The sequence below is a fragment of the Protopterus annectens genome, chromosome 10.part0 (genome assembly GCF_019279795.1).
Source record: "Protopterus annectens isolate FY-2018-M chromosome 10.part0, PAN1.0, whole genome shotgun sequence".
Lineage (NCBI taxonomy): Eukaryota > Metazoa > Chordata > Ceratodontiformes > Protopteridae > Protopterus > Protopterus annectens.
In genome coordinates, this window is record NC_056744.1 from 1,017,992,701 (window position 1) to 1,018,020,296 (window position 27,596).

The following is a 27,596-nucleotide window of genomic DNA, read 5'->3' on the forward strand; positions in this document are numbered from 1 at the left end:
GAGTGGTGACTAGTTGTTCCATAGCATTTGAGTTTATAATTTCCAGGAACCTTTGGGCTAAGGTGCTGGGGCTTGAGTAGTGCTCCCAGTCCATGTTTGGGTAGCTGAAGTCGCCCAATATAATGGTGTTCGGAGAGATCTTCATGTTCTCCAATGTTTTCAGGAAAGCCGAGTGGGATTCCTGACTTTGAGAGGGTGGTCTGTAGGATGCTATAAACTGAAAAGCAGTCTTGCCCACTGTTAGTTGCACATGGATGGTCTCCGATACTTCGTGCAATGCCACTAACCTGAAGGTGTGGATATCCTTGATAAATATGGAAACTCCCCCTCCTTTTGTGGTTCGGTCCGGGTTTTGGGGCCGAAAAGCATGATATGAGGTATAGCCTGGTAGTGCTGGGGTGCTCTCTGGAGCCTTGAACCAGGTTTCTGTCACTGCACAGATATCGATGTTCTCCATACTGAGGAGAGCTTCGAGTGCGTGCATCTTGAGGTTAAGACTTCTGGCATTTAGCAGCATTACCCTTAGTTTCTTGTTCCTTGTGCTGTCTATGGGGGTGGGTTTGACTTTTGAGCCTTGCCTAAAAAAGGCACTATGGGGGTGGCAAGAGCCTTTGCCAATATCCGAAAGCCCAGTGGTGACAGGTGCAAGCCGTCCCCAGCAAAGCAATGTGGCTTGTCGAGCATGTCATCCCAGGCTGACAAGACACTGGATTCACTTTGAATGACACCAAAATTTAAGCCAATTGTTAAAATTGATCATTTTGTCTTTGTACTGTGGCATCATTCTAGGTGAGGGTAAGATGCTGCTCAAGGTCAGGGTCATACCAGCCTGGGCTACATGATCAGAGAGCTCCTCTATGTCTCTTTTCATGTAGTCCAGGGAGGTATGTCTCAGGTCATTCACACCAGCATGTACAATGACTGAGTCATATTTGTATTTGCTTTGGAGTGACCTCAGTGCTTGCGTTATGTGGCGGATCCTAGCACCCGACAGGCAGCTCACCGTGACCTTCTCTTTATTCAGTCTGGTGAGCGGGACGTCAGTGTGTCTGACAATAGAGTCACCTATTACAAGAGTATCAGGTGTGTTATTCAGCCTTAAGGGCTATGGCTGCTTGGCACACTGACATTGTGGGTTATGTGTTGTGCGTGTTTTGTTTTGAGGTAGCGTTTGCTTGGATGTCTGCTTTGGAGGTCTCTGTTGCTTAGGTAGATTTTTATTTAGAGCTTCCGAGTATGTTTTTGTGTATTTATGTATTTGGTTCGCTGATGTGGTGGGACTATGTGATACTGGAATTGTGTTGTGTGAGGTTACCTTCTCCTCCTGACTGGTTACACCAGTTTTGAGATGAGAGAGCTCAGCCTCCAGTTTGGCTAAACAGTTGCATCTCTCACATATATTTGAACCTGTTTGGAGGAGGAGAGGGTTGTCTGTGTACATGAGACAGTTGTAACATTGCCTCAAAATTCCCAGATTCACCAGCTGGACTGGAGAGAAAACCATTGACTGACCTTTGGACATGCTAGAGTAATAATATAGGGAAACTGAATTTAATATGGACCAATAGAGGACAGGGTAATCGTAGAGAGTATAAGAGTAAGTAGTGCTTATGGTTTAATAGTGCTAACTTGTAGGATTACTTAATTGGACCAGTGAAGGGCCTTATAATGAGAATATGGTGTTTAAATTGAGAGATACAGCAGTTCTAAGGGGAAAAAGTGAAGAGCAGACTTTGTGGAGCCAGGAATAGTTTAAACCCAATTAGGTGGCGCTGCCCGCTGTTGCGCTATGCTCAAAAACGCGCAAAAGAGGGTTTTAAGAGAGGAATATGAAGGAGTTTTGGAATTGACCCAAAATGGCCAATAAAACTACAGTTTCAAGTCAGTAACCACTCCCACAGGGGCAGGCAGGCTGCTCAATGTTTTTCACTGCCACTGATCAACAGAGAGACTTCCCTTTAGCCCAAGCAAAAAATGGCCTCACAGAAACTTACAAACAGTTCAAGAACAGCAAGCCTGTAACTGAACTTTTTTAAATCTCAGAAAAGTGGGAAAAAAGCAAGATTGTTTTTGTTTTTTTGTTTTTTTTAGAGATAGCAGAGGTTCACAAGTATCAACAAGTTATAACAGTGCAGTAAATGACCCCACACAAGAGTGCTAGGCCAAAGACAGATAAAATGCAAGTTTTGAGAAAAAAACTATTTTAAAAATAAGTGCATCCTACAAACCACCATCCTATGCTGCCTAACTACACTTTCCTCTGCCACCACTTTACAGTCTCCAATCTCCTTCAGACTGGCCCTTCTACACAAGATATAATCCACCTGTGTGCAACTTCTTCCACTCTTGTAGGTCACCGTATGCTCCTCCCTCTTGTTAAAATACATATTTATCACAACCATGTCCATTCTTTTCACAAAATCCACTACCATCTGACCTTCTGCATTCTTTTGCTTAACACCATACCTTCCCATCACTTCCTCATCCCCTCTGTTCCCTTCACCAACATGCCCACTGAAATCTGCTCCAATCACCAGTCTCTCACCCTTGGGTACAGTCATCACCACTTCATCCAACTCACTCCAAAATTTTTCTTTCTCATCCATCGCACACCCAACTTGTGGAGCATATGCACTAACAACATTCATCATTACACCATCAATTTCCAGCTTCATAAACATCACTCTATTCGACACTCTTTTCACCTCCAAAACACTCTCAATATACTGTTCCTTCATGATAATGCCTACGCCATTTCTCCTCCCATCCACACCATGATAAAACAATTTGAAACCGCCTCCGATACACCTAGCCTTGCTCCCCTTCCATCTGGTCTCTTGCACACACAATATACAGACTTTCCTTCGGTCCATCATATCAGCTAGCTCTCTCCCTATACCAGTCATACTACCAACATTCAAAGTTCCGACCCTTACTATCACAGTCCTAGCCTTTACCTGCCTTCAGGCATGCCTTCCCCCTCTTCTCCTCCTTCGGCCAACAGTAGCCCAATTTCTGCCAGCACCCTGTTGGCCAACAGTACTGGTGGCGGTCATCGTTAACTCGGGCCTCGACCGATCCGGTATGTATTTCTGTACTGTTGTCTGCATGTATGATTTGGCAAAGTTTTATGTTGTATGCCCTTCCTGACGCAACCCTCCCCATTTATTCGGGCTTGGGACGAGCACAAAGAAATGCACTGGCTTGTGCATCCCCAGTGGCTGGGTTTTAGATGACATGAACTGCAGGTAACAAAAAAGAGAACAAGATCAAAAGAAAAGAGACCCTAAAGTACCAAGTACCTGATGGCTATGTATTTAGCACAGCAAAAGGAATTCAGACCAATGAGCAATGACGGCATTCAAACTGGCGGTGAAGTAGTTCTAGTCAACTGCGGCCATATGTCACCTTTATGCTTTATGTCCTGAAGTGGGAGCATGCATGTGATGTATGGCACATACACAATCTAAAAGCTTTGGTATACTGGCCGGACATTGGTCTATCCTTGGCAGGAGATCTCTATGGTGAAGAATACTGCAACAGTGATACAGGACATTTAATTTGTCCTTCCGATGAGCACTGATCAGTTTATTTGTGACCATTCCAGGCAGTTTTTCTTTGTGGAATGAAAAGGAAGATGAAGGCACTTCAAAACGGAATATGCTAGAGGATATAAGTGTGTGTGTGTGTTTGTGTGGATGTGCGTGTATATGTGTGTGCGTGTCTGTCTGTATGGTGGGGATGGGAGTGGAAAAATACATGCATTTATTACCTCAGTAATTTCTACTTTTATCTGGTATTATTTCAGATACTTGAGTATTTAGAGTACAGTATAGTTAAGTATGCTTTCTTTGTCCTTCTGAGTTTTTGGACTATTAATTCAATTGAGTTAAACAAGAACATAATACCACCTTTTAATTAGCTGGGAAGAAAAAAATCTTATATAATGAACTTCAAGGGAAACAAGGATACAGTTCACTCAAATCCTACCTGTGCAGAATGGTGCTGAGAGACTGCACTGTCATCTGGTCTTCTATCGCTGACTTGCAGCTCATCTAATTCCACATGGAATATATAAAATATAAAGCCATAGAGAGCTGGGCCCAAACCATTGCACAATCCACGGATTCCTGTTATCATACCTTGAACCACACCTTAGAGAAAGACACAAACACATTAGTGAAATATGGCAAAGGTCATCCTTACTGCAATGAAAACTAAGTTCCAAAAAATTTTATTAGTGCAATAATTCTCTTAATTCTGTTAATGGTACAGCAACTGCAAGATACCAACTTTTGCAGAAGCTGGGAGGACAGTACCATAATACCATCATTAACATTTTTTAAGCATTACTTCTCCATACAGAGAAAAACATCACAAACATCAGTCTCTTGTAATAATACAACAGCTGCTTAAAATATACCTTGTTGATCCATATCAGCGGATCTTGAAACCAAAGCGCTAATTGCTGGGAAGGTAATACTTGACATTGCTGCTATGGCTCCTGCAGCCCATACCATCCTATGGAACAAAAATGATTGCAGACTTTAGAACTCAAAATAAGAAAAATAAACCATCTGCACATGCACTAATTAAATCTGTAATAGTACAAGATCACCAAGACCCTGAAAACATAAAAGAACAATATACATCTGATACCTTAATTTTCTTTAGAGAACAGGAAAGTGATGGACAAAGGTAACATGGCACAAACGTTAGTCCATAAACAGGGACTCTAATCAGGTACTAAAATAAGGCAACACACACACACACACACACACACACACACACACACACATACACAGAGTGGGTCTCCCTCTACTTTGACAGAGAACAACGGTATCTTATTTAATCTATTTTGGCCATTATATGCCTCAGAAATACAAATTACCTTTTAAACAAACCTTTACTTAATAAATTAAAAAAAATGCATTTCAACAAAAACATAAAACTACGATGAACAATTAACATATTCCAAACTCAAATATTACAAAAATGTTTAGGTTCCCCTGTGGACAATGACATTAAAAAAATCTTGCTACACCCACCAACACTTTTACTTCTATATTCCATATTTCTCTAAGGAACTGCTTTGTTCCACTAAGCCATCAAATGTTGTTCTACATCCTGTTCTCTTCTGTACTCTACATTTTTCACAGCTACAACCCTGTCAAGATATACAGAGACACTACAGCGACAGTAACCATTTACTTAAGTGCTATGCTCTACTCCTGTCTGTGGTTCAATGACATTCTATGCTGTACATCTCTAGCATTAACTTTTTCACTAGCATTACTTCTGGTGATAACTTTGCTTCCATTTTTTTCATTACCACTTTTTAGCTCACAAGTAAATCTAAAAGCCTCTACTAGTCTCCGGACCTAATTTCCAACATACAGACCCCATCCCTCAGTGAGATAAATTTGTTTGCAATACTCCATGTGTAAAATAAAATATTATTGTGCCGCTACGAATCCTTCCTTAAAAAGCAGGCCAATCACTACATTGTTTCATATCTAATAACTTAGGCTCTCTCTACTAAACAACCACTTGTCTACTGCTCTTCCTGGGCCCAATTCTCTCCAACAACCCCTAGTGTGTTGAAGCGAAACCCTTTCCTTCACTTTTAACAGCTTTTGTTTCTGTCCAGATCAAGCTCCCCTTCATCAACTCCACCACTTCCAGTTTAACATACTTCAGGACTATCTGGTCTCAAATGAGGCAACACAATGCTTACCTTGATCCTCAAGCAAAAGAGCCAACAAGCTTTATCGCATAATTCCACAGTCCATATGCAACTATTTACACAAGATGTGACTGGGCTGTTTCCCAATATAAAGAAAAGCCTGTCAAACACAGACCCTATTTTGTGATAGTTTTAACTTATAAGCCACTCTAGACCTGCCCCTCAAACACAAAAAATTGCAATACCAAACTTTTCACTCCCCCAGAGAGGCTCTTAGTTTGGGAGGAAGGTATAGCTTGAAAATGGTACATGGTACAGACATACAGGCAGGAGAAACAATTCAATTACTTGAACTTTGATCAAACTCTAACAGTAAATGTTTCAAACTTGATACCAAACCCTGTAATGTCCATGCATGAAGCCCAAAAATCTACCTTAGAACCAGCCCAGCCCAGAGGGTTTTTATGATAATGTATCACTCTCGCAGGTCACCCCCTGGATTCATTGAAACATACTAAATTCTTCAAAAAGAAAAAAAAAATCACATATCACCCTGTTTAAACACATTCAGCTGTGATGGCAGAACCAGTGCCACTAATGGCTCACGCACAAAGTAAAAAGGAGAGGGGGAAATGGCTGTGACAAGTCCCTCTCCTCAAATAAAACAACTGTAAGGGACATGCAATAAACTTTACCTAGAAACTAGAATTTCCACAATTACATGAAGTAAAGTACAGTTTTGTACCTACCATAAATGTAGATGTCCGATAGGTATGCATCTGCAGTCATCACATATGGGTTGTCAGTCTGGGTCTGGCCTCGGCTGATGTCGCACTTTCCCCGACGTCAGAGTGTCTGGGGTATAAAAGCATCGGCCAATGCCATTTTCCTCAGTTTTTCTTGCCCCAGATGCCAGGTGCCCTCTAAGGAAGGCTAAAATTTGGAGATATGCATTGCAAAAACAAATCCAAGCATGCACAGTACTATAAAAACAAATACACCATAATAGATCCCCCCCAGCTAGCTATAAGAGGGGTAAGTACCCAAGAAGTATACCACAGAGGGGAAGGAGGGAGGGTAAACCTGACTGTAGATGCATACCTATCGGACATCTACATTTATGGTAGGTACAAAACTGTACTATGTCCTTCAAGGATGCATCTGCAGTCATCACATATGGGTAGAACACCATAGCCAATCTGGGGGTGGAGGTACTAAGTAAAGGATGGTGTAGCTAAGATACCCTGCAGGACTGCCGTAGCAAAGCCTGCTCTGGATCTGGAGTATAAAGGTAAATTGTAATGCTTGGCAAATGTATGCACTGAGCTCCATGTAGCAGCTTCTAAAATGTCCTTGGTAGCCACCCCTCTTAGGAAGGCTGTGGTGGTGGCTGTGGCTCTTGTGGAATGAGGTCTAATGTTAGCTGGCACAGTTTTTCCATGAAAGGAGTAACAGAAACGAATGCAATTTCCTATCCATTTTGAAATTGTCTGTTTGGAAATTGCTTTTCCTTGTGCCCCAGCAGCATATGCTACAAACAGCTGGTCAGTCTTTCTGTAACTTTTAGTTATGTCCAAGTAGTAGCGCAACTGTCTGTGTATGTCCAGGGTGTGCAGAAGTTTTTCCCCTTTATTTTGTGGTTGTGGGAAGAATGTAGGCAAGTGAATAGCTTGGTTCAAAGATACCCTGGAAACCACCATTGGCATAAATGTAGGATTGGTTCTCAATGAAACTCTGTCCTGATGAAAGATAAGAAATGGCTGTACTGCCATTAGAGCTTGTAACTCAGATACTCTTCTTGCTGAGGTTATGGCCAGAAGGAAGGCAGTTTTCCAAGACAGAAACTGTAGATCTGCAGATGCTGCTGGTTCAAAGGGAGGAAGTGTTAGTTTTTCCAACACGAAGTTAAGGTCCCAAGTAGGTAGAGGTGGTTTCCTTGGAGGATTGATGTTTTTGATTCCTCTTAGAAACTGTCTCAGGAGAGGATGAGAGAAGGCAGGTGGATTAACATTGTATTCTGCTGAAATTGCTGAGGCATGTATCTTAATGGAAGAGTAAGACAGGCCGTTGTGGAACAATTCTGCCAAATATTCCAGCATATGTGCCATGTTCATCACTGTCACATCTAGGCCCTTTGTTGTGTTCCAAGTGTGAAATCTTTTCCATTTTGCTGAATATGCCTTCCTTGTGGAAGGCCGTCGAGCTTCCATAATAATATCCTGCACTCTCTGGGATAGCTTATCCTGAGGAGGAGTCATGGTATTTTCCAGGCAGTTAGCTGCAAGGTTTTCAGGTTGGAATGCAGAGTCTTGAAATTGTGCTGCGTCAGTAGAAATGGCCATAGGGGTAGAGGCCACGGTTTCGTCTGTGTCATGCTCTTTAACAGTGGGTACCAGTGCTGTCTTGGCCAGTTTGGAGCTATCAGAATCACTCTGGGCTGCTCTGTCCTGATCTTCAGTAAGACCTTGGTCATTAATGGGAGAGGTGGAAAAGCATACACTGTTAGAGCTTTCCAGCTGAAAGAGAGAGCGTCCACTTTCCATGCTTGTGGGTGGTATGTCCTTGAGCAGAATTTCTTCAGTTGATGATTGTGGGGGGAGGCGAACAGATCTATTTCCGGCCTTCCCCATGATTGTGTTATGAATAAGAAGATGTCTGGGTGCAGCATCCATTCGTGTGCATCCATGATATTTCTGCTTAAGCTGTCTGCCAGTATATTGTCTTTCCCTGGCACGAACTGGGACTGCAGCTGTATATTGAGTTTCAAGGAAAGTTCCCATAGATTCATTGCCAGTCTGCAAAGAAGGTAGGAATGGGTGCCTCCTTGCTTGTTTATGTACCACATAACTGTGGCGTTGTCTGTCCTTATGAGTAGGTGGCCTTGATGAAGAAAAAGTTTGAAGGCCTCGATTGCGTGCATCACTGCCAGCATTTCCTTTTGGTTTATGTGCATGCGCAGCTCTCTTTGTGACCATAGCCCTTGGATACATCTGCCCTCCATGTGTGCTCCCCAACCTTGGTCTGAAGCGTCCGTAGTGATGGTTTGGTTGGCTCTTGGCTTACTGAAGGGCAACCCGCTGTTCGACTGGCAGGCTTGAGCCCACCACAGAAATTCCTTTTGGAGGCATGGAATGAGTGGGATCAAAGTTTCTAAGCTGTGACTGTGCTGAGTCCATAAACTCCTTAGGTACCATTGTAATTTTCTCATATGCAGCTTTGCTTGTGGAATCAGAAGAATGCAAGATGCCATGTAACCCAGGGCCTGCAGGATTTTCCTTGCAGTCAGCTGAGTTTGTCTTGTCAGATTCTTGAAGTAATCCGGTAGTTGTTTTTGTTTTTCTTCTGTGAGAAAGGCCATTTGGGTGGTTGTGTCTAGATCCGCACCCAGAAAAGTTATTCTTTGGGATGGAACAAGTCTTGATTTGTGGATGTTGACTGTATATCCCAAGGCCTGCAGTAGGTGGATGGAATAATCCAAGTCCTTTAACAAAGTTTGCTTGCTGTCCGCTTGTATAAGGCAGTCGTCCAGATATGGGTAAATTTGAATCCCCTGAAGTCTGCAGTGTGCAATTACTGATGCCAGACATTTCGTGAATACTCTGGGCACAGTAGATAAGCCAAAGGGCAATGCTGAGAATTGATAATGCTCTGACCCTGCAAGAAATCTGAGGTGTCTTCTGCAACTTTGTCTGATAGGGACATGCAGGTATGCCTCCTTGAGGTCTAGAGTCACCAGCCAAGACCCCTTGCTCAGCATGGGAAGGAGTTGCTGTAGAGTCAGCATTTTGAATTTTGGCACAATGAGGTAAGTATTCAGTGCGGACAAGTCGAGAATAGGCCTCCATTGATTTTCTTTTCTTGGAACAAGGAATAATCTGGAGTAAAATCCTTGGCCTTGTTCTGAAAGAGGTACCTTTTCTATAGCTTTCATTTGTATTAAGTTGGACATTTGTTTCAAAGCCTCTGCCCTCTGATTTGGTGGCAGGTCTGGCATGCCTTTTCTTTTTGGCAATGTGCGAAAATGGAACCTGTATCCTTTGTCTATTATTTGCAGTGTCCACGAGTCCCTTGTAATGCTGTGCCAATTTTTTGAAAATAAAGAAAGCTTTCCGCCCAAAGGTGCTTCTAATTGAGCCCTGGTTGGCGGAGTCAAAACAAAGTCATTGAGTCTGTCCTGGTGTAGCAGTTGTAGTTCCTGCACTACCTCTCTGGTTGGGAGGCTGCCATTGACGGCCTCTGTAGGAGCCTCTAGCTTGCCCTCTACCTCTGGCACGCCTATTCCTGCCTCTCTGAGATCTGTCTGAGTCCGGAAAGGACCAATTCTTAGCAGGCCAATTTCTGCTGAATCTCGGTGGTTGGACTTGCAGAAAGTCTTTGACTGTTTGCACAGATTTTACCTTTTCTTCAAATTTCTTTAAGACCTCTTGAGCCGTGGAACCAAATAATTTTTGCTTTTCCATAGGAGCATCCAAAAGCTTAGCTTTAACATGGTCTGGCAGAGATTGTTACTTCAGCCAGGCATGCCTACGTATGACTGCACCTGTCATAGCTGACCTACATGAAGCCTCCAATGCATCATAACCACACTGCAAGAAATGGTAACTAACCTGCTGGGAGTTATGTACCAGATCCTGAAGGGATTTGCGATCAAGGGGTTCAGAAGAAGACAGCTTCTTATGCAATTCATCTAACAAATACTCTTGGTACTGTATCATATGAAATTGACAATTTAATGCCCTCATGGAAAGAGTTGCAGAAGTATACACTTTCTTACCCCATCTCTCTAAAGCTCTGGACTCCCTTTCAGAGGGTAGAGGATTTCTAGCAGTGGCAGCTGCAACCCCTCTTGGGCCCTGAGAAATAGTTTCTGGATCAGCAGAGTGGGCCTTGTACAGGTGTAGATGTGAGTCCGGGACCCTGTAGTACCTATCAGGTTTGGCAGGAGCCGGAGGGAGAGAGTCAGGTGCTGTACTAGCATCAGAGTACACATCATCAATGACATTCAAAACAGGAGGTATAGCTAAAGGCCTATGCTGAGGTAAATGTAAAAAGGTCCTTAATCTCTTTCTACAATCAGAGAATTCCTGACCCTGCCATTGAAAATGTTCTCTCATAGAGTGTAATGTCTCTCCAAAGGAAAACTCTTCAGGAGGGGAGGCCGAGGGAATAGATTCTTCAGCATCAGAATCCTCGTAGGCCGAATAAGCCTCCTCCTGGTGGTCTGACAGTAGAGCCATCAGTGGACTCATCTGAGGAGTGGGGGTCAGAGGGCTCAACCCTGGGCATTTGTCTGGAGGTGGTTGAGAGCCCCTGTCCGGATGAGGTTGAGAACCTCTAATTAAGGAGATAAGATCCTCTGCTAAACTAAGAATCTGTGAGCCAGTAGAAGGTCTCTGAGAGGTAACCTTGGGAGGCAAAGCTTTAGTAAGTTTAGCAGCTTTAGCCCTAGAGAAAGCCTTAATGGACATGGATGCAGGAGGTCTGGCTGCACCACATGCAGGAGTAGACTTGTCTAAAGGAATGGTGTCGGAAGGTTCCTGGACACCAGTTTCAGAAGGTAATTCAATAACTGACTCGGCCGGGGCCTCCGGGGCCGAGGTAGTCGGTTGTGCGGTTTCGGTAATCGGAAGTACCAAGGACTTGGTTTCAGCCGAGACTGAGACACTCGCGGTAGGCCTGACCGTGGTTTCAGCCGAAACCGCGGCCCGCGTGTCGGTCCTTGTCCTTCCGTTTCTTAACTAAATGCGAAGTCGGAGTCTCCGACGGCATCTTGTAAGCAAAACTAGCCCCAAAGAATTCCTCTGCAAACTCCGACCGACGTCTAAGAGTTCGTCGGTTGAAGGAAGCACAGGCTGAACAGGCCGAGACGTCGTGGTCTGGGCCTAGGCAGGGGAGGCAGTAAGAGTGGAAATCCTTATGAGGTATTTGTTTCCCACAAGTTAAACAATTATTAACTTTATCTGACATCGGCTGAGGCAAGAAAGAGTCCCCAATGGGGTACTTAGCTTTTTCGAAGTCTTCGGTAGCTGAATCACAGGAGCTGGCTGACCGGCATTTGCGAACTGCTTCTGCTTCGGGCACCACGCGGCAAGAAAGACTGAGGAAAATGGCGTTGGCTGATGCTTTTATACCCCAGACGCTCTGACGTCGGGGAAAGTGCGACATCAGCCGAGGCCAGACCCAGACTTTGGAATCCGGCCGACCGAAGGGCTGCCTGAGGCAGGACAACCCATATGTGATGACTGCAGATGCATCCTTGAAGGACATCTCAATTTCCCTGGGGAAACCCAAGCTGTTTAGCACAACAGTTTTTCCCACACCCATAGGTAGCACAGACAGATTCTGAACCACTTACTATGATAGAGACACTGTTTTGAACATAAAAAGTGTACTGTTACAATTTCCTTGGCAAATGTAAATAACCAACTCTTAGTAATGGGAGTAATACACTTACCATACACCCTACCAAATTTTAGTGTTTGAGGCAGTGTGCTACTTCTGCAATGAATTTCACTCATAAGGAACACCCTTGAAAAATTTTCTTGAAACTGAAAATGTCTGACATGACATCATAAAAGACTACACCCACAATCCTTCATTACCTACAATACTCTAGCTATATTCTAGCTCAGTAAAACAGTCTCCCTTGTCAAACCAATCCACCTACCCAGCATCTCCAACAGTGCATCCTGTGGGGAATCCTTAAAGTCCAACTCACCACACTCCCAGAAAATATTTTCCCCAATTACCTCTTTCTTCTACGTTACACCTCCAACATTTGCTGTCTACCTGAGGAAAAATTCTCTGGTGTCTACTTAAGGGTATAAAAATATCTACATAAACATCTCCAAGCAAAAATCCTAAATCTTCTAGATTTTGTTGCACATTTGGGAGACATACATACATCTTCCCATTGTTTTTTTGTGAACTGCTTAGCCAATCTCTCTTCCTAATCCTTTCTAACCTTCTCTGATTTACTCATAGTTATCATACAATATTTTACTACTAATTATTCCTTTTTTAATGGCAGCGTCTGTTCTAGATTCTACTAAAAAACTCTGCTAGTGCTGGTCTTCCATTTAGGACCCCGTTTCTTTCTCTTTCCTTGATAGGGAAGACAATCTCTAATCTGCAGTCCAAATAAATTCTTAGCATCTTCCCATTTTATCATCTTTCCCTCTCTTGTTTATTGCTCTCAGTACTTTGGTTCCTTTGCCAGTTTTCTGCCCCCTCTTGCCTACTGTTTATATCCCTAATTGCAGTGATCCCTATCGGCAGAATCTCCTTTCTCCAACCCCATGTTGGCTTAGTTCTTAAGATACCTTCTGCTACTTTACAGATATAATATTCTGTATGATTACTGTTATTCTCCTTAAAGGCCTGCATCCAAAATCCCAGCCTCTCCTTGTTTCTTGAGCTTCCTCCCGTTTCATCACCTCTAAAAAAGATGTTATGTTCTTACCATGACGTTTCAACTGTGTTGTCGATCTTCATTCATTCTTGACGGATGGGTTCGTTTCCGACCCTTGGAACCGACTCAGCTGTTATACAAAGCTCATGCCAGCCAAAAACTCTCAAGCCAAGGCTCTACCTATACTGCCTCTCTTCCCATTACCTCAGACCCAGTTTGCCTACCACTAAGAAAAAAATGGAAGCTCTGTCTGAGGAACAACCCTATGACAAAATCCCAGGACTAGTTCTGAATGTCCAGGAGTCTCTCGGAGGGGGCAGGAGGGTGGGATGTCCAGAATGAATGAAGATGGAACGTTATGGTAGGACCATAACTTCTTTATCTGATGTTTTCAATCTTCTCCCATTCTTGATTGATGGGACAGAGTCCCCAGCTATACTTTAGATCCTGGGCGGCCCCAAGGAAGAATATTCCTGAGCACCACAGAGCCAAAGGATGCTCTTCCCCTGGAGACCATGTCTAATTTGTAATGAGTGATAAAGGTATGTGGGGTAGTCCAAGTTGCAGCTGCGCATATGTCTTCCACAGAAGCTCTGGAATGGAAGACTGGTGAAGTGGAAACAGAACTTGTAGAATGAGCTCTAATTTTTGTTGGTAGTTTTAGTTTATTCTGGTTGTATAATAAGGTAAGGCAGTCTCTTAATCATTTTGACAAGGTGACCTTTGATACCGGTTTGGTCAATCTGGTATCCGAAAAGGATAGAAACAGCTGGTCTGATTTTCTAGAGGATTTTGTTCTGTCCAAGTAAAAACGTAATTGTCTGTGGATGTCCAACATATGCAAGCAGTACTCTGAAAAATTTGGAAAGAAGACTGGTAAGTCTACGGTTTGGTTGATATGGGACTCTGATGCAACTTTTGGAAGGAAGGAGGGATTGGCTCTGAGTGATACTCTTTTTTTTTTATGGAAGATTATATATATGGATGATTCACACACAAAGCCTGTAACTCTGAAATTCTCCTAGCAGACATGATAGCTACCAGGAAGAGGGTCTTCCAAGATAAAAACTTGAGGTCACAAGTGGCTGGTGACTTGAAGGGCTGATGAACTAGGATTGTAAACCTGAGGTCAAATCCCAAGGCACTACCGGATCATTGAAGGGGGGGGGGGGGTTAAATGCTGAGTGCCTTTAAGAAAAACTTTGCATAGACGATGAGACATCAATGAATGATTATCAAAACCAAATGAGTAGTATTGTATGTGCGGGAGAGATCATTGGCACCAAAGCCGTGGTCAGTGCTGAAGTGGTTTGTGTAAGATCAATAGTAGATGGCACCGATACTGATTTTGCTGTTTTCGATGCCGGAGCAGAAGGCAATGACATTTTTGGAACTTTCACCTTCGGTTCCAAAAAAACTGTCGGAACCTGGGATTTTTGATGTGGAGTCATGGGGAAGACAGAATTGAATGACTTTTTTTTGTCTCAGACTTTGGAGATTTTAAAGTCTCCACCTCAGAAAGAGCTTCACCAAAGGGACACTTCAATAAGTCTTTAAGAATTAACTTATTTTGTCTCTCTGTAAGAGTTTGAGCACTAAACCCCTTACAGATATCACAAGGAGGTTGAACTTCCAGATGAGGGACACCAAGACAGTAGAAGCAAGAAAAATTCCCATCGGAACTGGGCATCTTTCTGCCACAGTCCTTACATTGTTTAAACCCGGAAGTTCCTTCTTGTTTCTCTGCCATGTCCAGTCAAAATATACACCACACACACACACACACTTACACACACACTTACACACACACACACACACACACACACACACACACACACACACACACACACACTCGTAGTGAAAAAACAAGGAGAAAGAAAATAGTTTAGTAAAGTGAAACCCTTTTTTTTATATTATATACAACTATCGTATATATAGAATACCCACATGGGTAAAGGAAGGAAAGAAGCTTGAGAACAAATACTAACGATGGTATTGAAAGGTTACCAACGGTAAGAGGGAAGGAGATACCAGCAATGGTAAAGGAGAAATACTCTGAGGTAAAAATAGGTGTAGAAATCATCATTGAGTTCGTTCACACACAAAAGACTTAAATGACAGCAAGTATTAAGGTATTAAAGAGTTTTTAAGTAGTATAATTAGGCAATTAAGAAAATTTTTAAGCACTTGGCCGAGAGCATCGACTGATGCATACAAATTTCTACGTAGCAATCGTGGTCGGAGGTAATGGGAAGAGAGGCAATATGGGTAGAGCCTTAGTTCTAGAGTCTTTGGCTGGTGCGAGCTTTTTATAATGGCTAAGTTGGTTCCGAGGGTCTGGGACCAAACCCATCAGTCAAGAATGAATGAAGATCAACATCAGATTTATAGTTTTCTGCTTGAGCTATGTATAGGAGCCTTAACTGCATAGCTCTGTAATATCCATTCAAATAGGGTAATCCCAAATCTGCCCTGTTCTAGTGGAAGAATCAGCTTATCCCACCTGACTCTTGCCATCCTCCCCTCCCAGATAAAGTCCTTTAGCTCTTTATTAATTGTTGTCCACAACTTTTCCTCTGGTTTATAAAAATATGCCTGACCTGTGTACAAGATTAATGGGACTAAAAACATTTTAACTTCTTGTATATTAGTACCCATACCCATATAACAAAGCTTCTGTTTTGTATTACCTTTTGTTTAGTCTTTTCCCACATATCTTAAGCTGCCACACAAGAATAATTTTTAATCAATACTCCTAAACACGTCATTTTATCATGTCCCCATACATATGGATACTGCTGAACCAATTCATATGTGGGTACATAAAGTACAGTTGTGTACACTTATCATAAATGTAGATGTTCGAGTGTATTCACTGTTGCAGTCATTGCATTTGGGTTATCTGCTTGCAGGTTGCCCTCAGTCGGCCTGATAAGTCTTGGGTCCTGCATCGGTTGCTGTCCCTTCTTCCATGACGTCAGGTTGTCAGGGGTATAAAACATGTAGCCGATGCCATTACATCAGTTTTTCTTGCCCCAAATGTCAGGTGCCCCCTAATGGGAAGCAATTAAACATAAAAGCACAAAAATATACCTCCAACAAAAAAGCAAATACACCAAAAAGGCTTTTAAGCATAGTAAAGGAAAGTAGAGGTATAGCCAAAAGAGGTTAGGGGGCTGGAGGGAGGGTAACCAGGACTGCAACACTGAATACACTCGAACATCTACATCTACGGTAAGTGCACACAACTGTACTATGTTCTTCGTGTTTCACTGTTGCAGTCATCATTTAGGTAGATTCCCAAACCTATGGTTGGGAGGAAGAGTTTAGATAGCATTGGGGCCAGCTATAAGGCCCTGCAAGACTGCAGTGGCAAAGCCAGCTCTGGATTTAGAGAAAACTGGCAAATGATAATGCTTGGTGAAAGTATGTACAGAACTCCAGGTAGCAACTTCTAGGATGTCCCTGGTAGGGACGCCTCTGAGAAAGGCTGTAGAGGTAGATGCAGCCCTGGTGGAATGAGGTCTGATCCCCTGGGGGATAGGTTTTCCATGGTGCTTATAGCAGAAATTAATGCAATGGCTTATCCATTTAGAAATGGTTTGCTTTGAAATAGCCTTCCCCTCTACCCCTGCAGCAAATGCTACCAGCAGTTGTTCAGATTTCCTTTGAGGTTTAGTCCTGTCCAAGTAGAATCTAAGTTGTCTGTGCACGTCTAAGGAATGCAGTATCCATTCCCGTTTATTCTGTGGATTGGGAAAGAAGGTTGGCAAATGAATGGTTTGATTAAGAGTCACACTGGATACCACCTTGGGCATAAAGGATGGATTGGTTCTGAGGGACACCCAGTCCGCATGAAAGATGATGAAAGGCTCTACTGCCATAAGGGCCTGTAATTCAGATACCCTTCTAGCTGACGTGATTGCTAAAAGAAAAGCTGTTTTCCAAGAAAGAAATTTTAAGTCTGCAGTAGCAGCTGGCTCGAAAGGAGGTAGAGTGAGTTTCTCCAAGACAAAGTTAAGGTCCCAGGCTGGGGTTGGAGCTCTCTTGGGTGGTCTCAAATTTTTGGCCCCTCTGAGGAACTGCTTGAGCAGTGGATGAGAGAAGAGGGGAGGTTCTGTGTTATAATGAGATGAAATGGCTGAGGCATGGATTTTAATGGAGGAAAAAGACAGGCCCTTCTGAAGCATCTCAGTTAAGTATTGTAAAATCTGAGGTAAATTGGGCGCTTGAGATTGGTTCCAGGCACAGAATCTTTTCCATTTTTCAGCATAAGATTTTCTAGTACTAATCCTCCTTGCCTCTAAGATGATATCCATCACAGGCTTGCTGAGGGATGGTAAAGGAGAGATTAAGTAATTAGCCAGGCTGCAAGGTTCAGTGTTGGAAGCTGAGGGTGCAGAATCTGGTTCTCCTGCTGAGACAGCAGGGAAGGCGTCTGAGGCAAGTGCCATGGAGATAACCATGACACACTGCGCAGGAGGGGGTACCAGTGTTGGCGCGGCCAGTCTGGAGCAATCAAAACCATCCTTAGTTTGTCCTGTTTGATTTTTAGTAGTACTTTGGAGAGCAAAGGCAGAGGGGGGAAGGCATAGACTGATACGTTTTTCCAGCTGAGGGACAAAGCATCCACTTTCCAGGCTTGTTTGTGGGGAGTCCTTGTGCAAAATTTGTCCAATTGGTAGTTTTGGGGAGAGGCAAACAGGTCAATATCTGGGCTCCCCCATTTGCTTGTCAACATGTTGAAAATCCTTGGTTCCAGTTTCCACTCGTGTGGGTCCATGAGGTTTCTGCTTAGTCTGTCTGCCAGTGTGTTTAATTTTCCTGGCAGGAACTGAGCTTGTAGGTGCACTTGGTAGCTCAATGCTGTGTTCCACAATGCCATGGCTAGTCTGCAGAGGGGGTAGGAATGTGTACCCCCCTGCTTGTTTATATACCACATTACAGTGATGTTGTCCATCTTTACCATTTGTTGTCCTGGAAGAATGTGGTCCTTGAAGGCTGTCAGAGCATTCTGTACAGCTAACATTTCTTTTTGATTAATATGCAAGTGCATTTGACTTGGGTTCCATTTGCCCTGAATGTACTTCCCTGCCAGGTGAGCCCCCCATGCATAGTCTGATGCATCTGTTAGGGTTTGGGTGGCAGGGAGTGGTGTGAAAGGTAGCCCCTTGTTTTGGAGGTAGGCCTCTGCCCACCAAAGGAACTCTAGGCGTAGGCAAGGTATGACAGAAATCATTGTTTCTAGGTCTTGAGAATGTTGACACCATAGGCTTTTTAGATACCACTGCAGTTTCCTCATATGCAGTCTTGCATATGGAATTAAAAGAATGCAGGAGGCCATGAACCCCAAGGCTTGCAGTATTTGTCTTGCAGATAGCAGGTTTTTTGTGGCCACTTGTTTGAAGTAGGTTGTCGAATGAATTTGTTTTTCTGGCGTGAGGTAAGCCATCTGGGAAGTTGTATTCAAGCTTGCTCCCAGGAATATAATTTGTTGACAGGGTACCAGGTGTGATTTCTTTTTGTTTATGGTGTACCCCAGACAAGTTAGAACCCTTTTTACAAAGGCCAAATGATTCAAAAGTATGTCCTGGCTTTCTGCCTGAATTAGACAATCGTCCAGGTATGGGTATATTTGAATATTTCTTTACCTGCAAAATGCAATAACTGGAGCTAGGCACTTTGGGAATACCCTGAGCGCAGTAGATAAGCCAAAGGGCAGTGCAGAGAACTGATAGTGTGTGTAGCCTGCTTTGAAGCGTAGGTATCTTCTGCAAGATTCCCTGATTGGGATGTGCAGGTATGCTTCTTTTAAATCTAGTGTTGCCAACCAGGCATCTTTGCCTAGCACAGAAAGCAATTGGTGAAGAATCAGCATCTTGAATTTTGGAATCTCCAAAAAGGTGTTTAGAGTAGACCGGTCCGGGACAGGACACCATGAATTGTCTTTTCTGGGTACCAGGGAAAGTCTCGAGTAGAAACCTTGTCCCTTTTCCACTTCTGGTTCCAGCTGAATAGCGCCCATGCTTAAGAGAGAAAGTACTTGTTTTTGGGCCTTTGCCCAGTGATTTGGGGGTAGGTCCGGCCACCCACTTGGTGTTGGCAACATGTGGAAGTGAAATCTGTATCCCTGGGACACTATATTTAAAACCATTTGTCCTGGGTAATGAGTTCCCAATTCTTTGCATAAAGAGCACTCTTTCCCCCCAAAGGGGCAGTCAGTTGATAAGTGCTTGGAAATTTTAAAAGGAAGTAACTGAGACAGTTTACCATAGGGGGGAGTCTTATTATTCCCAGACTTGGAAGTGGAGGCCCCCCACTGCTTGGTTCTGCGAGTCCCCTGGGACTGAAACCTGGGGTTTTTGCTGTGTCGGGGTTTGGCTTGAGAAGACCTGGAAGGGGCTGGAAAGGACCGATTCTTAGAGGGACAGTGCCTACTAAATCTAGGAGGCTGAACTTGTAAAACATCTTTAACAGTTTGCATAGATTTAGCTTTATCTTCCATCTTTTTAAGAACTTCCTCAGCGTTGTCGCCAAACAGGTGGTCCTGATTTAAAGGAGAATCCAACAATTTAGCTTTAACATGATCAGGCAAAGACTGTTCCTTAAGCCAAGCATGCCTTCTGAGTACAGACCCAAGAAAAGCAGCCCTGCAAGAGGCCCGAATCAAAACCACATTGCAAAGTATGTTTTCCAACTTGTTTGGCAGAATGCATTAAATCCTGTAATTATTTTCCACACAGTAAGGAATCAACATCATTTTCTGTTTAAGCAGTCCAATAACATGTTGCTGATATTTTAACATATGAAACTGGCAGTTTAAAGCCCTAATGGCCAAGGTTGCAGAAGTGTAAACCTTCTTACCCCATCTATCCAGCGCCCTGGAGTCTCTATCAGAAGGGGTAGGATTTTTAGCAGTAGAAGCCTTAATGTCCTTGGGCCCCTGGGAAATAGTCTCTGGATCTGCAATAGGATTTTTGAAAAGGAACTGGTGGGATTCAGGGACCCTGTAGTATCGGTGAGGTTTTCTGGGATCAGGAGGCAGGAAATCAGTGGCCAAATTAGATTCAGAAAAGCATCATCAACAATGTCTAGTACAGGAGGAATAGCTAAAGGCCTATGCTGAGGTAGGAGAAGGAAATCCCTAAGCCTCTTTTTTGAATCAGAAAAATCCTGGCTTTCCCAGTGGAAATGCTCCCTTAGAGTATGTAAGGTTTCCCCAAAAGAAAAATCCTCAGGAGGGGAAGCAGAGGGAATAGAGTCCTCTGCATCAGAATCCTCATAAGTAGGTAAGGACAAATCCAGATCATCGGAAGAGTCAGAAAAAACAGAATCCTGATCAGAAGATTCATAATCAACCTCAGTCTTACACCTCTTAGAAGGGGGGGGGGTTGGCTATCCCCGATTAGAGTTATTAGATCTTCGGCCATTCTTATCATTTGTTTTTTAGGCATAGAGGCCCGAGCATGTGGCCTAGGCGTCGGTTTTTTAGACACGGATCGAGATTTAGGCCTAAGTAATGAAGGAGGCATCGATTTAATATGCAAGTCCGTAGGCTTGAATACACCTTCACAAGCGGCTCCGGACCCATTCAAGGTAGAGACATCCACGGGTTCCCATAGTGAAGCATTTTGCGGCATACCGGGCTCCGAATGGGTATCAGTAGAGGCCTGTGAATCAGAAGTAGCGGGTATCAGGGTCTGCGAAAGCACCTCACTGAGTACTGGCGAACTGGCGACTGGCTTAGGAGAAGCATCGTCAGCAGTTTTGGACCTTGGCGGTCTGTCTCTGTCTTTACCTTTGTGTTTTTTCGGAATCCCGGTAGTCAGACAGCTAACTGACGACATTTCTGCATAATTAAACAGAGAACCGAAATATTTAGAGGCAAAAATATACCGACGACGGATAGTGTGCTGATTAAATAAAGCACAAAACTGACAGCAAGCTACATCGTGGTCAGGGCCTGGGCAAGGAATACAGTATGAATGAAAATCTTTATGAAGTATTTGCTTTCCACAAGTAATGCAATTATTAACTTTTACTGACATCGGTAAGGAGCAAGAAAAAGTTTCCCCAACGGGGTACTTAGCTTTAGTTGAAGACTTTGGTTCTGAAACTTGAAAACGAAAATTCCAGGAGTCGGCTGACCAGCACTTGCGAACTGCTTCTGCTTCGGGCACCGCACGGCAAGAAATGCTGATGTAATGGCGTCAGCTGCATGTTTTATACCCCTAACGACCTGACATCATGGAAGAAGGGGCAGCAACTGATGCAGGACCCAAGACTTTGTTAATCAGGCCGACTGAGGGCAACCTACATGCAGATAACCCAAATGTAATAACTGCAACAGTGAAACACGAAGAACATCTTACCACTATTGTCTTTATTTTAACTTCATTAATTTTGTATCCTGAAAAGATCTGAAACGGTCTCAAAATGTTCCACAACACTGTAATGTCTCTTTCTGGTTTTGTCAGGTATAAAATAATATCATATGCAAACACAGCCAGCCATACTAATTACATTCTTGAATTCACAAGTCCCTTATTTTCTTTGCCAATAGTTTACATATAATGCAAGTAAAGGGGAAAGAGGACACCCCTGTCTGATTCCTCTATTTAAGCAGAAATTAGTCATAGAGGACCTCACCCACTTTCATTTTCGCCTCCAGTCCCTCATATATCCTCTTAATCAACCTTATCATTTTTTTCAGGAAATGCAAATGCTTCCAATGCCCTGCTCATAAAGTCCCAGCTTATTCTATCAAATGCTTTCTATGCATCAAGACCAACCAACAACAAAGGTATTTTCTTACATTCTGCTTCCTTCTGGGTCATTAATGTTCTGTTAATGCTGCAAAATGTTTGCCTCCCTTCTACAAAACCACACTGCTCCATATCTATCAATTTTGACATTACATTTGCCATTCGTTTAGCCATGATAGACATGAACACTTTATAATCATTTTATGGGCCTGTATGAAGCTGGACCTGACGGATCTTTACCCTCTTTAGGTATTACATCTACCCCTGCTTTCTTCTAGGATGCTGTTCTCTTAAAATACAGTTAAACAAAACCATCTATTCCTTGGGACTTTCCTGCAGATTAGCTATACGTCACAATTTTTATCTCCTCTCCTAACCGTTGGTAATTGAGCCTCATCTACCTCTAACCTTGGCATATTTCATTCTTCCATAAACATTTCCATTTGTATATTTTCTTAATTTCCATATTTCTCTGCTTTATACAGGCTTTCAAAAAATTTCAGAAATATTTCTAATACCTATACAGGATCTTGTTACCTTCCTTGTTACAGGCTCCTAAACTTGGCAACAGCCCTTTCTACTTTCTGTTGCCTGAGTTGTTGTGCTTAAAGTTTTTGTGCTCTAGTATTACTATAAAAAAAAAAAAAAAAAAAAGTTGCTTAACAGCAATTTTTCTAAAATTGTGTACATTATCGAGGTAATCCCTTACTTTCTGATTAGCATTGTGCAGTTGATCCTCTTCTAGTTCTGTGACATTCCCGTACTCTGCAGTCCGTCTAAATAATTCTTGTTAATTCTTAACCATAGCTCCCGTTCTTTTATTTCCACCCTAGTTTTACACTCTACCTTAATTTCATCCCATTCCCAGCTATATGTTCAGAAGTAATTTCTATCCTCTTGAAGAACTCCTGAATAATCTCCACTACCCATTCCTTTTATTCCTCTCTTTTCAACAGATAGGTGGGAAAGCTCCATGGTCTCATTTTTATTTCATTATCCTGTGTTTTTATTTTAGTTACTGTTGGAGTATGATCTAAAAGAGTTATTGGGTGCATATCAAGACCTTCAATTAAATGCACATGTTCCTATGAAATCTATATTCTGTCTAGCCTAGCCCAGTATTTATATCTTGGGGAATAACATGTAAATTCACTCCAAACTCATATGACTGAATTCACATATTCCATGACAAATAAATTCATAAATGTCTTCAAAAATTTACCCTCCTTTGTTATACTTTCCCTTCTGGGCCCCTCGGACCCATCTTCACTGCTGCAAATCAAATTCCAGTCCCCACCTACAAGTAATATTCTTGACTGAAAACTGATTTCTACCAGAATTTTCTTAAGCTCCATTGTAACAGTTTTAGGTGGAATATAAATACATGCCAGTGTAATCCTCCTCCCTTGCCAACAGCCCCTTAACACTACAAATCTGCCATTATCTTTCTTATCGTCTTCTATCACTACTGGAGCTCCTCTTGCAATTAATATAAGTACTCCTCTTTTCCTTTGCCCCAGACATTCCACTGAATAACCATCCTGAAAACTCTGCTTTATTAAATTCACATGTTCAGTTCTTTCCAAGTGTCTCCCCTGCAACACAGCTATTTTCACTCTACATTTTTTTAATATAGTTCACTATTCTTTCTTTTTTGTATTTATCTTTGAGACCATTGACATTTACATACAGTACAGAAAGCATCACTGTATTAAAAAGTTATTATTCCCACCTTTTATGTACAATACCTTTTTTGTTAAATGTCTAGTTCCAGCTTTTGTGTTACATGCATACACAGTTTGGCAGGTTGAATTTTTATATAGTTGTTTCTTATCATATCCATTTGAGCCTGTGTCACATCTTACAAAACTTTTTTGTTTTATTGAAAGCCCTCAAACAAAAAAACAAACCCCCAATAACTCGCTAAAGCCTATTAATTTAATACTAGCACACAAAATTATATATACCTTTAAATATTGAAGTTCTACCTCCAAAAGGAATAAATGTCCCAAACTGAGAGAATGACATTTGGTCTTGATAAATGCGCAAAAGCAACATTTAAAGCAGGAAAGTTGCAGTACCAAGAATATATCAATCTAGGGCAGTAAGGTGACAAAGGAAAGTACAATTACCTACCACAAATGTAGATGGTCAAGTGTATTCACTGTTGCAGTCATTATTCTTGGGTTATCCTGCTGGCAGGCTACCCGCAGTCCGCCCGAGTTCCAAAGTCTTGGTCCGACGTCGGTTGCTGTCGCCTCTTCCCTGACGTCAGTGCGCCAGGGGTATAAAAGTTGCAACAGACACCATTTTCTTCAGTTTTTCTTGCCCCAGATATCAGGTGCCCCCAGAAAGGAAGGCTGGATAGATAAAATTATGCCAAAAAACATGCATATATTACTATAAACATTTCCTTCATCTACAAGCAAATACACCACATAAGCAAACAAGGGATGGACAAACAGTGAACACACGATACTGAAAACCACCCAAAGTTCACTCTGGAGTCCAAATGAGGGTATGAGACCAAAAGTGGTTAATCCAAAACAGTTCAGTTGTATTATATAAAACGTAACCACAAGGAAGATGAGAACCTATGGTTTATTATAACGCTTGTATGCAAAAAAGTACGTTTTCGAGTATCTTCATCAGAAATTCAAACACAAGTACCTTGACATGCACACACCTTATATACATAGCTAATTGTTTAATTTATTCAAATACTGTGGGTTCACACCATGTGTTTTCAAATTTGTCTAAAAAAGAACTCCAATTATTGGAATTTTTAAAGGGTAATAAAACCATTAGAATCATGCAACCTGATAAAGGGGGAGGTGCGGTGTTAATGGATGCTATTTTCTATGAGTCCAAGATGAAAGAAAATTTACAAAACACTGTTAATTATTCTAAAGCTTCCATCAATGAAGTAAATATTTCTAAAGCAAAAATAAATTTATTACTCAATGATTTATTACTGGAAGGTTCAATTGATTTAGACACTTATAATTTCCTTATTAATCAGAATCCTAGGGTTCCATCAGTATTTGGGATTCCTAAAGTTCACAAAGATCAAAAGGACCCCCCTTTGAGACTAATTGTTTCCTCCGAAGGTTCCATCACCACTCCCTTAGCAAAACACATCGATGTAAAATCAAAGGAATTATCTAACAAAGGTGTAACAGTGTTAAGGGATTCTTGGGAATTTTTAAAACAAGTAAAGACCCATCTCTTTTCCAAGAATATTATTTTTATTACCCTGGATATTGTGGATTTATTTGGATCAATTCCACATGACATTGGGCTTTTATGGCTTGAGGAAAGTGTGGTACACCATGGTGGTTTTTCCGTTTATGTATTTAGGTCTTGTCTTTTGTTAATGGAAATAATTCTTAAGAATAATTATATGTACTTCCAAGTAGAATTTTTCAAGCAAGAGAGAGGGGTGGCCATGGGGGCAAAATGTTCCCCCACATATGCTAATATTGTACTATCATGGTGGGAGATTTTATTTATAAATCAATGTGAATTCACCAACTGTTGGGTTTTTTACAAACGTTTTCTTGACGACATAGTCATTTTTTGGACTGATACGGTGGAAAGGTTTTTTGAATTTTTGGATTATATAAAAACACCACATCCTTTCTGGATTTTACATACAGCATTAATTTTGACGAGTGTATTTATTTAGATGTTTTATTAAGTGTGATGACCATTTTATTTCCAAGATATATAGGAAGCCCACATTTTCTAATTCCTATCTTCATTTTTCTAGTGGGCACCCATTTGGTCAAAAGAGAAACATTCTGAAGGGGCAATTGATCAGGACCAGCAGAATGACATCTGAAGATAGTGATTTTTATAAAGACAGTGAATATATTTTAAATATGTTTAATGAAAGGGGATACCCATCCTATTTACTGGAGGAAGTATATAAAGTAGTACTTGAAGGTAGGAAAGGAAGATTTGCCCCCATTTTAGGTCAGGATGATTCAGTTATTTCTATCAATTATGTTGAATCAGGGGAAACTAACAATTTTTCAAATGCATTTGTCATGGACTATACAGGTGATGCTGCAGTACTTAAAACAGTGATACATAAAGAATGGGATAGGTTTAGGGAAATTACAGACCTTGAATATATAAAAAAACAGTCCCTTAAATTTATATATAGAAGGGATATGAACCTTAAAAATATATTTGAGTTTGGGGGATCCATTAAAGGTGATAGTCAAACCCACAGAACAGGTACATACAAGTGTGGTACTTGTTCCCAATGCCAATATATAAAAACTGGTGTTAGCATTTCAATTCCCAGTAGAAATAGATCTATTTCAAGTTTGAAATTTGCAAACTGCAACACACAAGGGGTTGTATATATAGCCACATGCCACTCCTGTTTCTCCTTTTATGTAGGGAAAACAGAAAGGAAATTAAAATCTAGAATATACGAGCATTATTATGAAATGAGAAAAAGTAATTTAAATAATGCATTGTTTCGTCATTCCCAAACCTGTAAGGATTCTGTTTTTCATTTTTTTGTTTTGGAGGTTGTACCCAAAGAAATTAGGGGTGGCATGTGGGAAACCAAACTTGAGTACAGGGAATTATATTGGCAGATAATATTGGATGCCACCAAAGAACCTGGTTTGAATGATATGCTTTCTATCATTCCTGTTTTAAAGTTAAGGGCTGCTAAGTTGTAATATATTTATAGTCCACTAGATAGTGATGGTATATAATTTTAAAGCAAATAAACACAGGCACTAACATATAAATATGTTTTTAAATACTGTTTAATTTTAATTTAAAATGTTTTTTAGAATATATATAGTTTTGATATTAAGGACACAAAGAACATATATGTGATTATCTATTTTATAACATTAAAGTAGTCTATTTTAACTGTTTTTTAGCTTTTGAAAGTTTTTTAAACAATGAGTTAATTTATTTAATTGATTTGAATAAATTAAACAATTAGCTATGTATATAAGGTGTGTGCATGTCAAGGTACTTGTGTTTGAATTTCTGATGAAGATACTTGAAAACGTACTTTTTTGCATACAAGCGTTATAATAAACCATAAGTTCTCATCTTCCTTGTGGTTACGTTTTATATAATACAACTGAACTGTTTTGGATTAACCACTTTTGGTCTCATACCCTCAGTTGGACTCAAGAGTGAAATACACCACATAGGTAGTAGATGAGATGAGAAGTACAGAAAAGTCCCAGCAATGAAAAAAGGGGGATGGTGGGTGGGTAACCTGGACTGCAACAATGAATACACTCGAACATCTACATTTATGGTAGGTACACAACTGTACTATGTTCATCGTGTTTCACTGTTGCAGTCATTACACTTGGGTAGAATCCCAAAGTTGAGGTTGGGTGGCTGGGTCTAAATTGGATTTGGAGAGGCTACCAAGCCCTGCAGAACTGCAGTGGCAAAGCCCGCTCTGGATTTAGAGTAGAGAGGTAAGTGGTAGTGCTTGGTGAAAGTGTGCACTGAGCTCCAGGTTGCAGCTTCTAAAATGTCTTTGGTTGGCACTCCTCTGAGGAAAGCTGCTGAAGTGGCTGCTGCTCTAATAGAATGAGGCCTAATGCCCTTAAGCACTGATTTGCCATGTTGTGCATAACAGAAGCGGATGCACTGTCCTATCCATTTCGAGATTGTCTGCTTTGTAATAGGCTTTCCTTGTGATCCTGCAGCATATGCTACAAACAGTTGATCAGTT

At 41.6% G+C, this 27,596-nt stretch overlaps 1 protein-coding gene across 1 annotated transcript in view; it reads right to left on the reverse strand.

The window, feature by feature from the left end:
• Positions 1-27,596, reverse strand: part of MFSD14A (major facilitator superfamily domain containing 14A) — a 953,206-nt gene that overhangs the window by 110,225 nt on the left and 815,385 nt on the right. The window contains exons 10-11 of the mRNA XM_044085782.1: positions 4,424-4,521; positions 3,991-4,154 (exon numbers count right to left, since the gene is read on the reverse strand). Of these exons, the coding sequence (XP_043941717.1) occupies positions 3,991-4,154; positions 4,424-4,521 (262 nt within the window). The remainder of the gene's footprint in view (positions 1-3,990; positions 4,155-4,423; positions 4,522-27,596) is intronic.